Source organism: Anolis sagrei, chromosome 2 (assembly GCF_037176765.1).
Source record: "Anolis sagrei isolate rAnoSag1 chromosome 2, rAnoSag1.mat, whole genome shotgun sequence".
Taxonomy (NCBI): Eukaryota; Metazoa; Chordata; class Lepidosauria; order Squamata; family Dactyloidae; genus Anolis; species Anolis sagrei.
The window spans coordinates 95,004,023-95,019,186 of record NC_090022.1 but is presented as its reverse complement, the minus strand read 5'-3'; the positions used below and the strand labels follow the sequence as shown (position 1 = coordinate 95,019,186).

Here is a 15,164-nt window from a genome sequence, read left to right as displayed (position 1 = left end):
ATCCTTCTTCCTGGTCATGTGAGCACCTCTGCTGATGTCAAAACAGGGTGCCCCCAACAGCCTGGGGATCTGTGGCCATCTGGGAGCAGTGACAGTGACATAGATGGTAAGGCGATGGTCCAGCAGAGGTGATCAGCCCATTTTGAATTGTCTGTACTCTGACTCGTTGCTGCCAAGAGATCGTGATGGTATATGTGGTCACCTCAGGGACAAGTCTGGGGTATTTCTAATCCCAGATTAACTGGCCAGTGTAGGATGGCCTGCGTTACAACAGTAAGACAATTAGGGATACATTTTCTGCTTTTGTGAAGTAGATATAAGTCTACAAAAACCTTACACTGCCAACTTTTTTTTCCAGTTAGTCTCAAAGGTGTTACAAGATTTCTTTTGCATATTGACCCAGACTAACATGGCCATGTCTTTGAATCCTTCTATGACATAAATATAACTTTTAAAGTTACTTTTATACTTACAAGGGTGTTGTCTCACTAAGTACTGTACTGTAGTAAAGAACAAAGTATCACATGATCCAAGCAATGGGTCATATTTCTGCCCCATATTCTGGTTTGGGATGCTGAGGAGTTTGAAAGAAAGAAAGCATGTTTTGCATTGTAAGACTATTGGAATTTCTGGATTCCTTTCCTCCAAAAGACATATACATCTTCATCATTGTATCTTCAGAGAGACTCTGTTGTTCCAACCGAAGATCAGCCAATGAGTTTCATGACTGAATCTAGTGCCAAATGCTCTAACTACTAATTGCTCTTCCGTCCTTATTGCTGATATATTTTGAGCCCTGTCTTCTGTTTCTTAGTGGATGAGGCTGATTTAAATTTCAGTAGCATAACGTGGAATCCGGTCCACTTATAACTCTTATCCTGTATTGTAAGCATGCTTGCAAAGAAAATAATTATCCCGTCTCCACTGCTGGAACAGATTTAGGACTACAGCTTGTTGAAATGCTTTATTGAAGACTATTATGCATGCATGCACACACATAGTCAAAGAGGAAAAAAACCAAGTACTTACATTAAGCAGTAAAAGAACTTGACCTTGAAAACAATTTCAGAACTATACAGTAGTATATGACTGCTGAAATTAAAATATTTAATAAATTATTGACAAGAAAACTATTTTCATGAGATTTCTAACATGGCAAGTCATTTTGTTGTAGCCGAGGAAGTATTGTATAAGCAAATGTACAAAGAATGCCCAGGGCTTAGTAAGGCAGCGGAAGGAAACAGAATGGCACCAGCAGAGCCACTTCTGTTGTCATCCCAACCAATATTTTCTTGGGTGAAATAGATTGTATATGGATCAGACTATATATAGCCTATCTCGGTTTTATAAGCTCATCCAGCAAGGTTATACATGTGGGCTGGAATCCTATTGGAGCATTGTAAGTGGACTTGCATCTGCAGGAAGCAGCACTGTGAAGATGTGCAACGTTCATATCCAATATAGGGCTGATATTATGGAGAAAAGCTGGCAAAGGAACCACTGTTCAATGGGATGGAGGCAAATTGAAATAAATGGACCAAAGACCTGAATGCAAATCAGACCCACACTGCACACTGGGCATTCCTAATGGATACTGAACACTTTTGCTGGAGCCTTGTTTCACATCTTTGCAGCACAGGGACCCAGTTTCTTGCAAATATAGCAAAACATGCGCATGTTCATTCAATGTTGTTGGTTTTTTTCCATTATTATGTTCCTCAAATCAATTTCCTCCTGCTACTACACTATTCAAAAACAATTCCAAAGAAGAGCAGAGGTTTTTTGTCACACTTTGTCAAGCTGTCACTACATTCAGAACAGCACAGCACTGTGCAAACATACAGTAAGCATTGTATAGATTTCCTACTAAATGAGTTGGCCAAATAAAGACAGCATTGAGGTAGATACACTACTAGGTAGGTGGCATATAAAGATTATTTGTTTAAAAGTTAAATCTTGAAATCTTTCTTCCCTCTTCAATTGCACCTAAAACTTTAATACAAAAGCAGCACTTTACATTTCTTGCATCCACTTTAAAAATAGAATATACATTTCCATAGTTTCTTAATTTTCTCCTTTGAACCACAGGAATCATAGATATTCTGAGAAGGTGCTTGTCATAAAATGGTATCGTGCATACACTGTAACAAAGGGCCCCACATTTCTAACATAGAAAATGGCACTTCATTGGGGAGGGAAGTTCTTCTTTTCGTTAACAAACTCATCTGCTTTAGAAGAGCTGGCTAGAAAGTTATGGTAAAGTTAAAGGTAAATGACATTAAGTCCAGTCGTGTCCGACTCTGGGTGATGGTGCTTATTTCCATTTCTAAGCCAAAGAGCTGTCATTGTCCGTAGACACCTCCATGGTCATGTGGCCGGCATGACTACATGGCATGACGTTCCCTTCCCACAGAAGTGGTACCTACTGATCTTCTCACACTTGCATGTTTTTGAACTACAGAAGCTGGGGCTAACAGCAGGAGCTCACCCTGCTCCCTGGATGTGAACCACCAACCTTTTCATCAGCAAGTTCAGCAGCTCAGTGGTTATACTTTTTGTTCACAATTCAGACTTTTTCAAAGACTTTAAGTCCTGTCCATGAGAAATCTTTGTGCAATGAATTAAACGTGATGTTTCTGTTTCCAAATGTGTTGCTTTCTATACATGCACCCCGGTCTTATCCCAGATATATATGCAGCCTTGTCTAATCCCAGTGTATCTAGAAACACGTTATTTTATTTTGGCTTGATTTACTCCCAAGTATGAGTCAACGGGTGTGCAGTTTTGCTCACTCCATGAATTTCCACTGAATGTAAGCTCATGCAGAATAAGCGAACCATTAAAGTTGACTCACTAACATCAAGCAAGCAATCTGATACTTTTATGAAACTTCAAATTAGTTGAATCGGGAGTAACTTTTCTGATGGAAAAGGCTGTGAGATAAAAGTTCATATTCTGGCATGCTATGGCCAAATATAATGTTCAGATACACCAGGTATGAGTCAACTTGGGGGCTTCAGGTGTTTTGGACTCCAACTCCCAGCATTCCTAACAGCCTCAGGCCCTTTCCTTTTCCCCCTCAGCCGCTTATGCTGGGAGTTGGAGTCCAAAACACCTGGAGGGAATGGTGGAAGTTGAAGCCCAATGCACCTGTTGGAGTCCAACACCTGGAGGGTATGCTGGGAGATGAAGACCAATGCACCTGGAAGGAATGATGGGAGTTGGAGTCCAAAACACCTGGGAGATGGGAGATGAAGCTTAAGCAGCTGAGGGAAAGAAGGATGGGGTTTGAGGCTGTTAGGAATGGTGGGAGTTGAAGTCCAAGACACCTGGAGGGAGGCCCCAAGTTTGCCCATGCCTGAGAGACCCTCTCCCTGAGCATCTCCTTTCAATGCTTGGATTAGACCAGCTCTTCTTCCCAACTGAGTCTTCCGAGGGGACAGGAGCAAGGCTAGTGTCCGAAAAACAACTCGGACATGGGCCTGCGCTTGGTGGTGGTGGCGGGCGTGCTGTCGTCGGGCTCCTCCTCGGCCACGGCCTCGGCCAAGGAGGAGTAGGAGGAGAAGGTGGCCCTGGCCTTGAGCTTCCTCCTGGGGGCGGTGGCTGCCGTGAGGAACTTGTTGAAGGAGGCGGGCTTCTTGAGGCCTTTGGTGAGCTCGTAGAAGGCGGTGTCGTCGGACAAGAGTCCCAGGACGGTGCTGGTGGAGCTAAGGATGGAGGCGGCCACTTTGGGGCTCTTCTTGAGGACCGGCGCGTGGGCGTGGGCGTGGGGGTGGGCGCGGGCGTGGAGGGCGGGGTCCCGGAGGAGGTGCCGGGCGGCGAAGGAGGCGCCCTCGCGCAGGTACTGGAAGGGCCTCCTCCCGCTGTAGTCGCGCAGGCCCACCTGGGCGCCGCCCTCGCGCACCAGCAGCGCCACCGCCTCGTCCTGCCCGTGGAGGGCCGCGATGTGGAGCGGCGTGTAGCCCCCGTGGGAGCGGGCGTCCACGTCCACGCGCCCGCCCTCCTTCCCGGCCACCTCCAGCACTTTGCGCAGCGTCTCGCAGCTCCCGCTCTTGGCCGCCCAGTGCAGGACGGTGAAGCCGGTCAGGAAGTCGCCTTTGTTGGCCAGGCTGCGGTCGCGGAGCAGCAGGCCGTGGAGCTGCGGGGACCACTCCCCGGAGGTGGCGCGCACCAGCCACTCGTGCTCGGTGGAGTCCAGCGCCTCCGCCGCCTCGGCCGAGCGGGGCAAGCTCCTCCGCGAGGGGGCGGGCGAAGGCGGCCAGGGCGAGGGCGAGGGCGAGGGCGAGGGCGAGGGCCGGCCGAGGCGGGGGCTTTTGGGGGCGCGCGGCGGGCAGCGCACGGGCAGCATGCAGGGCTTCTCCGGGTGGCCCCGCGGCGCGTGGCGGGCCTGGGGCAGCTTGGGCGCCTCCCCTTGCTCCCCTTGGAAGAGGCTCTTCAGCTGGGACACCAGCAGCGGGGGGTTCCCTGCCTCCTCCTCCTCTTCTTCCTCTTCTTCCTCTTCCTCCTGGCTCCCTTCCCCATCGCCTTCCTCTTCCTCCTCTCCTTGAGCCACGTCGCCTTCCCCAGGTGTCCCCTCAGCGCCCGCCTGGAGGAACCTCTTCTTCATCACCGCCCCTTCGTGCTCCCGGACCACAGCCACGGCCTCGACCCGGGACTCCTCGGGACCCCGCTCCTCCTCCTCCTCCTCCGAGTGTGGCGCGCACCCACGCTGCTCCCGGAGGAAGCCCACCTCGGCGCCCTGCCTCGAGCGGGACGCCTCGCCCATGGCCCCTTCCGCAGTGGAAAGGGACACACACACGAGAATGCGGGGCAAGGGCAGGAGGAGCGCCCGAGGAAGGAAGAGGCAGCCACCTGCTGCTTCTGCTGCGGCAGCCTCCTCCGCTAGAGAGAGAGAGAGAGGGAGGGAGAGAGAGACGCAGCGGCTCCCGGGGGGCGGAGAGCGCGCGCAAGGGAGGGGGAGGAGGGGGAGGAGGAGAGAGCGGCCGAGGCCACCCACGAAGGAGGGCCCCGGGATTGGTAGCCCACCACCCACGCCCTCCAAGCACACCTGAGCGTTGAGCTCCGGCACTTCTCCTCAGTTCTGAAGATTGGGAGGGAACGCCGGGGCAGTTTCCTTGTCTGCCCTCCCCCATCCGCCCCCCCCCTCTCGAAACACAGCCATGGTCCCGCCCAGAAAGCGCGCGCCTCCCGCCCGGCCCCCCCGCCGGCCAGGTGAAGGCCAGGGCCGCCCCTCCCTCCCTCCCTCCCTCCCTCCTTCTTCCGCGCGCAGAAAGAACAGAAGGAACCCGGCACCGTGAAGGAGGGAGGAAGTGGGGGGGGGGGGAGTCCTATCAAGTTCCCATTGAACTTGGTGGGACCCACAAAGAGTGGGGAGGGAGCTTGAAGGCTGTGCTTGCATTAAAGAGGGAGGGAGGGAGGGAGGGAGGGAGGGAGGCGCTTGGGTAGCTTGCCTTGGGTCGCTTTCCCGTTCTTCCACAGAAGCCGTTTTATGCCGCTCTTTCAAACACCTTCAACAGGTTGTTGATGAATGCAGGTGGGGAAAAGTCTACACAGGGACCACCAAACGCAGCATTGCCCAAACACGAATCAAGGCACATGAGAGGCACTCATTCAACCAGAGAAGTCAGCCATAGCAGAGCACCTGATGAACCAACCTGAACATAACATATTATTTGAGAACACAGAAATGCTGGACCACTCTAACAACTACCATGTCAGACTATACAAAGAAGCCATTGAAATCCACAAGCATGTGGACAATTTCAACAGAAAGGAGGAAACCATGAAAATGAAGAAAATCTGGCTACCAGTATTTCAAAACTCTAAAATTAGCACAGTAGATAAAGAGTGACATGCAAAAACAGAGGAATCCCAGATCAGGGCCAGCTAATCACCTCCCAAAAAAGGATTCACCCAAGCAGGAAGCAGCCAAACTTTGAAACTGCAAGGAGATTCAATGCTAACCAAGGTGGCCAATTGCAACATTTGCACCTACCTCCAACAGACAAGGGTTCTTTCTCCCACCCTGGACATCATTCCACAGACATATAAACCCCACTTTCCTAGATTTCAACAGACCTCATCGTTTCTATAGATGCAGGTGAAACATCAGGAAACAATGCTTCTGGAACATGGCCATTCAGCCTGGAAAACTTACAGCAACCCAACAGGTTGTTTTGTTTGGAGGCAAAGGAGAAAGGAGCATACATGGTGTTTCAGAATGATGTGCCCAGTTTCAAAGCCGTATGTTTCACCATGGCAACATGAGTCCCCTCAGGGAGAAAGGGCAGAATATAAATAAAGTTATTTATATTTTATTTACGTTATCACAACACAAAGAGTTGCAAATGGTTTAATGAGTTATCAAGTTTTACTAACTATTTTGAGCAGGTAAAGGTAAAGGTTTCCCTGACATTAAGTCTAGTTATGTCCAACTCTGGGGGGTGGTGCTCATCTTCCTTTCTAAGATGATGAGCCAGCATTGTCCATAGACACCTTCAAGGTCATGACTGCATGGAGCGACATTACCTTCCCACAGAAGCAGTACCTATTGATCTACTCACATTTGCATATTTTCAAACTGCTAGGTTGGCAGAGCTCACCCCACTCTTCAGATTCAAACTGCTGACCTTTCAGTCAGCAAGTTCAGTAGCTCAGTGGTTTAACCTGCTGCCCCACCAGTGGCCCCCTTTGAGCAGATAACACATCTAAAAAATAACTCTGCTAATGGAGAGTATCTCCTTAGGCCTTCTGTTTTGGGGTCCCCATCTTGCAAATGACTGGGTCTGTTTGTATGCTGGGAGAGGCGTCTATCAGTAATAATCTGAAACTCCAAGGCTCATCCTTTTGTGGGGGCGAGGGTTTCATTCATGTGTAGTTCATGATTACAGAAGTATTGTGATTTCAAACGGGATCCATCTTTATGGAATGCCCTGTAGAATGCTTAGGCAAGGAATCTATCATGTGCCTTCCAATGTACTATTACCACTTGTACGCAATTTAACAAAATGTTCAAGAAGTACAAAGATTAGCAAAAAAGAAATTACATGCTTGGTGTTATCAGCAGGGAAGATGAGAAGATTTTGTTGCTGGGTTGAAAATATGTGCCTGCTGTTCTCAGTATCAGGAGGCAAACACATCCTGCAGATATGTCTGAAATGAGGGGAGTGCTCCCTGATACTGCTATTTTCTAACATTTTTATATAGATGTGGCTTTCAAATCAATAGGCAGTGCAGTTGTTCTGGGGTCTAGTTTAAATTCTCAAGTTCTGAAGCTGTTTGGGGAATAGGATTCAGTACTTTGGACAGTCCATGTTGGCTTCACCAGATATCAGGACTGAAATGGCCAAGCATACCAAAGGAGGAAAACAGTAATATGTGGACGAGAGATCATTCACCCTGTCAGTCACCTCCACACCTTTTGTTTATAATGTTTACTGTTAACTTTGAGTTATGGCAACCCTATAATGATTTCCGACCACACTGGTCAGGCCTTGCAAATTTAAGGCTGTAGCGTTCTTGATTAAGCCTCTCCATCTGTAACAAGGCCTTCCACTTTTCTTACTGCCTTCCACCTTCCCAAGTATTGTTGTCTTTTCTGGTTAGACATGTCTTCACATGATACGCAGGTGCGTCAAAACGTTTTGTCTCCTGTATCATAAAAAACGTTACGAATGAACATATAACGTTACGAATGAACATATAACAGCAGAAATTGTTACAGATCATAGCCTGAACAAAACAAAAACAAAACAAAAATATGATTCAACATAGTCACTCTCAATTTGTACACATTTGTGCCATCATTTAACCCAGACATCAAAACTATTTTGGAAAAATTCAGAGTTTTGCTTTGTGACCCATGATTTTAAAGCTGTTTTTAATATCATTCAAGTCATTGAATATGAAACCATGTAGGTTGTCTTTCAGAGGTCACACATTGCTGATGGCGTCTCCATAAACATTCCTTAAGCAATTATGGATTTCCTTATGTGCACAACCTTCTTTTGTCAGAAATTCAATGATGGCTCTTTTTTTTAAGCTTCAGATTCATTGTTCTAATCAGTCAATCAGAAAAAGAAAAGACTATACCAGTAGAGTAAGGTTACCTCTATCCTGTCATTCATAGCTGTGAGAGAAATAAAAGTTAGAGTGCTGGGGGCATTACTTTTTGACCCATCTGCATATTTCCAAAGTACAGCAGTCTCAGTTCAGTCATCTTGACTTCTAGAGAGAGCTCAGCCTCACTGGGTTGTTGTAGTTTTTTCAGGCTATATGGCCATGTTCTAGAAGCATTCTCTCCTGATGTTTCACCTGCATCTATGGCAGATGTCCTCAGAGGTTGTGAGGTCTGTTGGAAAACAAAGCAATAATTAAGCTCAGGACTCATTGCTTTGTCTTTTTAGCTTGCCATGAAGAACTGTTCTCCAGTAATTCATTTGAAATGTGCTTGTCCTCTTTCTATCAGCCTTTTTCACTGCCCAGCTTTCAAAACCAGCGACTTCTCAAAAGTAGACTGGGAAGTGCAACTTCTGTCCTAGAACCGCAGGTTGCTGCCCCATGACTCTTGTTATAACCTTCAGACTTCCCCTTTTTTGGGTCAAAAACAGAAAGGTAATCTGCCTCTGCTGCGAGCCAAATTACTTGAAGCCATTGAAACTCAACACCAACATCTTGCAATTGATGGATTCCTGAGGAATCTTAGGGTTCTTCCTGCCTTGGAGCCTGGCGATTCTATCGACGCCTTGGTAACTCTCTATAACGGGGAGATGGCCAGGGCGTTAGATATGATCGCACCCGAACGCCCCATCTCGTTGCGTCGTGACAGGCCATCTCCTTGGTTCACCGAGGAGCTGGCTGTGATGAAGCACACGAGAAGGGGGCTAGAGCGCAAATGGAGGAAATCTCGAGATGTGTCTGATCGAACACGGGCTAGAGCCTCTCTTAAGGCATACTCCGTGGCCATACGGGCGGCCAGGAAGTCATTCACGACCGCTCGTATAGCATCTGCAGCAAATAGATCATCGGAGCTGTTTCGGGTCGTGGGAGAACTCCTCCACCCACCTGCGGTGGAGGAGGTCCCTGACGACCCCGCAGCTCGGTGTCGCGATTTCGCACACCATTTTGCAGATAAAGTCGCCCAGATACGTCTCGAGCTCGACTCCAATTCCATCGCAGTGCCAGGAGAGGTGACGGAGGCACCTGCTTGTCCAATTTTGTGGGATTCTTTTAGGCTTGTTCTTCCTGAAACCGTGGAGGAGATTATTGGGGCTGTGAGAGCGACCACCTCATCTCTGGACCCATGCCCATCTTGGCTCATTAAATCAGCCAGAGGGGGGTTGCTTGACTGGTTTGTACCGATTGTCAATGCATCGTTGGAGCAAGGAATTTTTCCATCTAATTTGAAGCAGGCCGTGGTTCGCCCACTTATCAAAAAAGCTTCCCTTGACTCCACGGTGCTGAATAATTACAGGCCGATCTCCAACCTCCCCTTTTTGGGTAAGGTGCTGGAGAGGGTGGTCGCCTCTCAGCTCCAGGGTTTCCTAGACGATACCAACTACCTAGATCAGTCACAGTCTGGTTTCAGGCCTGGTCATGGCACCGAGACAGCCTTGGTCGCCTTGGTGGATGACCTTCGCAGAGAGCTGGACAGGGGGAGTGTGACCCTGCTGGTTCTCTTGGACATCTCAGCGGCTTTCGATACCATCGATCATGGTATCCTTCTGGGTCGTCTCTCCGGGATGGGCCTTGGGGGCACGGTTTTGTCGTGGCTCCAGTCCTTCCTGGAGGGACGAACTCAGATGGTGAAGCTGGGAGACGCCTGCTCGGACCCCTGGCCTTTGACCTGTGGGGTCCCGCAAGGCTCTATTCTGTCTCCCATGCTTTTTAACATCTACATGAAACCGCTGGGAGAGGTCATCCGGAGTTTTGGAGTTGGGTGCCATCTCTACGCGGATGACACACAACTCTACTACTCTTTTCCACCTAATTCCAAGGAGGCTTCTCAGGTGCTAGACGAGTGCCTGGCCGCTGTGTCGATCTGGATGAGGAAGAACAAGCTGAAGATCAATCCCGACAAGACAGAGGTCCTCCTGGTCGATCGTAAACCGGATCGGGGTATAGGGTGGTCACCTGTGTTGGACGGGGTTACACTCCCCCTAAAGCCACAGGTCCGCAGTTTGGGCGTCCTCTTGGATTCTTCGCTTACACTTGAGGCTCAGGTGTCGGCGGTATCCGGGAGGGCCTTTGCGCAACTGAGACTTGCGCGCCAACTGCGACCATACCTCGTGAAGGCTGATCTGGCCGGGGTGGTCCATGCCTTGGTCACCTCTAGAATGGATTACTGCAATGCGCTCTACGTGGGGCTGCCCTTGAAGACGGCTCGGAAACTTCAATTGGTCCAGCGGGCAGCAGCCAGGATGCTAACCGGGGCTCATTATCAAGAGAGGTCTACCCCTCTGTTCAAGGAGCTCCACTGGCTGCCATTTATTTTCCGAGCCCAATTCAAGGTGCAGGTGCTTACCTACAAAGCCCTAAACGGTTTGGGACCACCCTACCTGCGTGACCGCATCACCATCTACGAACCCACACGCTCGCTTCGGTCATCTGGAGAGGCCCTGCTCGTGATCCCACCCACGTCGCAAGCGCGCTTGGTGGGGACACGGGACAGGGCCTTTTCTGTGGCGGCCCCCCGACTTTGGAACGCCCTCCCAAAAGATCTCAGACAGGCCCCCACTCTAGCCGTTTTCAGAAGGAATTTAAAAACTTGGCTGTTCCGTTGTGCCTTCTCAGACTAGGAATCCCCACCCCAAGTCCTAGTAGCACCTTAGCATAACTAATTGTCGCTGCACACTGCACTTTTAATCCCACGTGCCTCCTGCCATTTCAGCACTTTTAACCCTTGTACCCCAGTGCGCCGGCCGAACCAGTTTTAATAATGTCTTGATGTACTGCTATTGTTGTTATTTTGCTTATTGTTTGATTTGCTTAGTTATTGTGGTGTTATGCTATTTTGTTTATTGCTGATTTGCTTGCTATTGTGATGTTATGCTCTCTATTGTATTGTTGTTTTGAGGCTTCGGCCTGTGTAAACCGCATCGAGTCCTTCGGGAGATGCTAGCGGGGTACAAATAAAGTTAATAATAATTGGAGAAAAAGCTAAATCTAATTTTAAAAAAAATTCAAATTTCCTGAGATCCAGAGATGAAATGGTACATTTTCCATTGTTTCCAACATATATTATCTCCATTTACAATCTCCCTGAAAGTGACGCTTCTTTTTCAAAGGGTTTCTATGCAACAGTGTCCAATTCTTCATATCTCCTATTTTGCTGAGAGGTTTTTAGAAGCATCCACACTGGGGAGATGAGCAGACTTTTGGTGTCGGGTTGTAGCAGCTATTCTGCCGTACAAAATGGGATAATCTAAGTCTGAACTGGGAAAATGTGGGGTTCTGCTCTCTAGCTGAATCTATTGGGACGATGTGCGCCTGCCAGCCCACAATAAGCAATAGAAAAAAGTTCTGCTTCCCCATGAATGCCTTATTGAGCATGCGTGAACTGCAATGGAGAGAAACAGTGAGAGCAGATCAGCCTGACTCATCAGCTCCCTCCAGTGGCATGTTTGATAAAAGCATAGATTTTGGCCAGTGGGATCAAAGTCATAAATCGTGGAGGCAGGAGAGGGGGGAATGCATTTTAGAACAAGTGTGAACAAACTTTGGCTCTCCAGATAGGCTGATAGGAATTGTAGGGAGCTGGAGTCCAAAGCACCTGGAGGGCCGAAGTTTGCCCATTCCTGTTTTAGAAGAAGCCTTCATGAGGTCCCTAGAATATTCACCATTTCATGTTTACTTATGTGAGGCTTACCTGACTTGGCTATTTGTTGGGTTTCATCGCTGACTGCACAAGTCTCCAGCTCTCAATGAGAAGTTAGCCTAAATAGACTGAGGGATTCCTCCCCAATTTCCTTTAGCTAGTTTGTTTAAGAAGGGGTTAAGAAGAAGGGGGATTGTCTTATTGATCTTTGCATGGCACTATATCCTCCCCATTTGAATACCTAGGAATGTAATACTATAGGGAAACGTAACTTCCTCTTTTAAAGGTATTTTTATTGCCCTGGGCTGGCCATGTGGCCTGTCTCCGTTTTCTGGTCTCTTCTCCTTTCGTCTTCTCTAGAGTGAGGAAGCATCTTGCCATTGTCTAAGGCAAAGATGTAGTTAGTTACCTATATTATTTTTCCTTTTTCCTTAGAAGATAGCTCAGTGAAGCTAGTTAGCTCCAAGAACCTTTCCTATCTAGAATGGATTTCTTTTATCTTTAATAAACATATTGTTTTTGATCCTATGATTTGTGAATCTGCAGTCCTGTTCCATCCTGTTGAATGGAAGTCAATCCTTGCTCACTATATGTAAGTTTCTGATGCTTATGTACTGTGCATCCTGCACTCTGCTATATTTTTGGTGGAATCACACCCAGAGAGGGTTATTTTTGAGCCTAACAGCTCTTGATTTCCAACACTATTTCATTTCAAATGTGCATATTGTCAGTTTCAACTATAACTGCTCTTCTTTTTTGTGATTCAGACGCTTCCACACTATTCTTTCCAGGCTGCTTTTGTCCCTGATGCCATATTTTCAGTTAAAAAAGCAATGCCCATAAACACAACCACTCAGTTAATTATGGTACACTTGCATTACAAATATTCCAATGAAACAATTGCTAGATGAGGTTTGGAATATAACACTTAACCTGGATGTGGTAAATCAGATGCTATTCAGTATTCAGAGCTTTCCTTTTCCCAAAAAACCCACATCTTTGCTCTCATTGACTGCTGGGCAGTTGGATGTTTCCAAATTGTCTGACAGGGCATTACATTATCCCAATCATAGAGTCTAGCTAGACTTGGAGGAGAAAAGCCTGATTCCTGATCATTACTACTGAGAATATTTTGTAACTTCCTGGACTAGGACAAAAAGTAACTTCCTATGAGATATACAAAATTCTCAGGAAAGTAAAGATAACATAAGTAGGGCACATCTCTCCTGGGCATTTCTGTGCCTTGCCTAAATCTGCCATCTCTTGATGTTGTAGAATGAGGCCAGAGCACCATTGTGTTTCCTTATGTGAATCCCTGGTACTGATAGGAAAAGAGAGGGCTGCTTTTTCCTCTGCTCCTTTCCACAACTTATTATGTTATTTCTAAAATACAAATCTTACAGAAATGTCCTCCTTCCTCAAATGCTATCTGGTAAGGGCTGCTTGTGGTTGCCCACTGGGATGGGATACGGTGCTGCATTTCCTCTTTGTTGCTTTCTGCATTATTTTTATTCCTTTGACAGGTCTATTTCAAAGCAGGTGCAAGAACACAGCTCCAAAAATCCAATTAAGCCACCTTACGATTAAATTATGATGTTGCCTTATCATTAGTCAATCTCACCAGGTACTCTCTCCACTGACTAGTATGCATTTACACTGTGCATTTAATAATAAAACATTATTGTTAAAATACAAAAAGTGATCCATGAAAAATACATTACATAAGACCACTGTTATAAGTCATTCTTGACTGTGCACCTGCTCAAACTGTCCTCTGATAATTATGTTGCTCCAATTCAAAAACTGAAGGTAGTCCAGCTGTGTTCATCTCAAAGAGTGGAACAAAACCCAAAGTCTATAAACAGGCAATAGAGGGAAGAAATAGAATTCTGAACAGAGCACCATGACATTGGATTGATCCAAAATAAATCATGATGTATAAATATGATGATATTGATAAATATATTGCTACATAAACAGCAGGACATCATTGTTTTCTCCCTCCCAACCTCACTCCCTCCAGTCCCTGAGTGAAATATCAGACGAGATTCTGCCACCCCATCACCCTCCCCATTACTCCTCCATTCCCAAGGTTGATGCATAGTGAAAAATGAAACCGAAGGTTCACTTCCTGATTTAGGCCATTTTCAGCCCCCCCCCCCCCATTTTTCCCTTGTCTTGCTTCCAAAGTTTCTGCCATTCTGTGAAGTACGGTTTTACCAATACTGCATTATTTTCACCTCAAAATCTTTTGGGTTTCTTTGTCAGCACACAATTGAAGCAATATGGTTCTACTTCAATTGCCATGGCAACACTCTGGCATTCTGGAATTTGCAGATGAGGCAATTTATAATCCTCAGACAGAGGGTTCTTCTGGTGCCTCTGATCACACTACAAAACCCAGAATTCAATAGAAGGCAGTCATGGAGGCAAAAGTGGAACCACGGTTCTATAACAGTGTCATGAGAAAGGGTTTTGAGTGCTGCTGCTGCTGCTGCTAATAATAATAATAATAATAATAATAATGTGGCTAAAGACCTTGGCCTGCACTTAAATACAATCGGCGCTGACAAGATTACCATCTGCCAGCTGCAAAAGACCACCTTACTGGGATCTGCACACATTATTTGCCGATACATCACATAGTCTTAGACACTTGGGAAGTGTCTGACGTGTGATCCAATACAACAGCCAGCAGAGTGTCTGCTGTGGACTCATCTTGTGATGATTCTAATAATAATAATAATAATAATAATAATAATAATAATAATAATAATAATAATTTGCTTATAGCCCACCCAAAGGGACTCAGGGCAGCTTACAACAAAATAAAACAAAATGACAAACATTCAATGCCAAGGATAACATATAACAAATCAAACACAAGTTCAATAAAATCACAACATATTAAATCCTTAAAACTCCTTAAAATTCAACTTAAAATTATTGGAGTGAAGATGGTAAACAGCAGATTAACGAGGTAGATGTTCAACAGCTAGGTGAGGTTGCATATAAGGTGTCATTAGTCCTATTCTCAATGAGCTACAGTACATACTCGTGTTTTTAAAAGCTTTTTAAAGGTGGGGAGAGATGGGGACATTTTAGTTCTTTAAGGAGGGAGTTCCATAGGTGGGGAGTGTTCATGGAAAAGGACCCCTATTTCAGCCCCACCAGCTGCGCTTGACATGGGGGTGGGACAGAGAGGAGGGACTCCTCCGCAGACCACAGGGTTCATGCTGGCTTGTATACCAAGATGTGGTTTTTCAAACAGCCTGGCCCTGAATCATTTAGGGCTTTATAGGTAATGACCAGCACTTTGTATTTAGCCTGGAAGCAGACCAGCAGCCAG

At 46.7% G+C, this 15,164-nt stretch overlaps 1 protein-coding gene across 1 annotated transcript; it reads right to left on the bottom strand.

Moving 5' to 3' along the window:
• Positions 1-949: 949 nt before the first annotated feature.
• Positions 950-5,072, bottom strand: SOWAHA (sosondowah ankyrin repeat domain family member A). The gene has a single exon (XM_060760986.2). The coding sequence runs from the start codon at positions 4,763-4,765 to the stop codon at positions 3,452-3,454; it is 1,314 nt and encodes a 437-aa protein (XP_060616969.2). The 5' UTR covers positions 4,766-5,072; the 3' UTR covers positions 950-3,451.
• Positions 5,073-15,164: the final 10,092 nt, after the last annotated feature.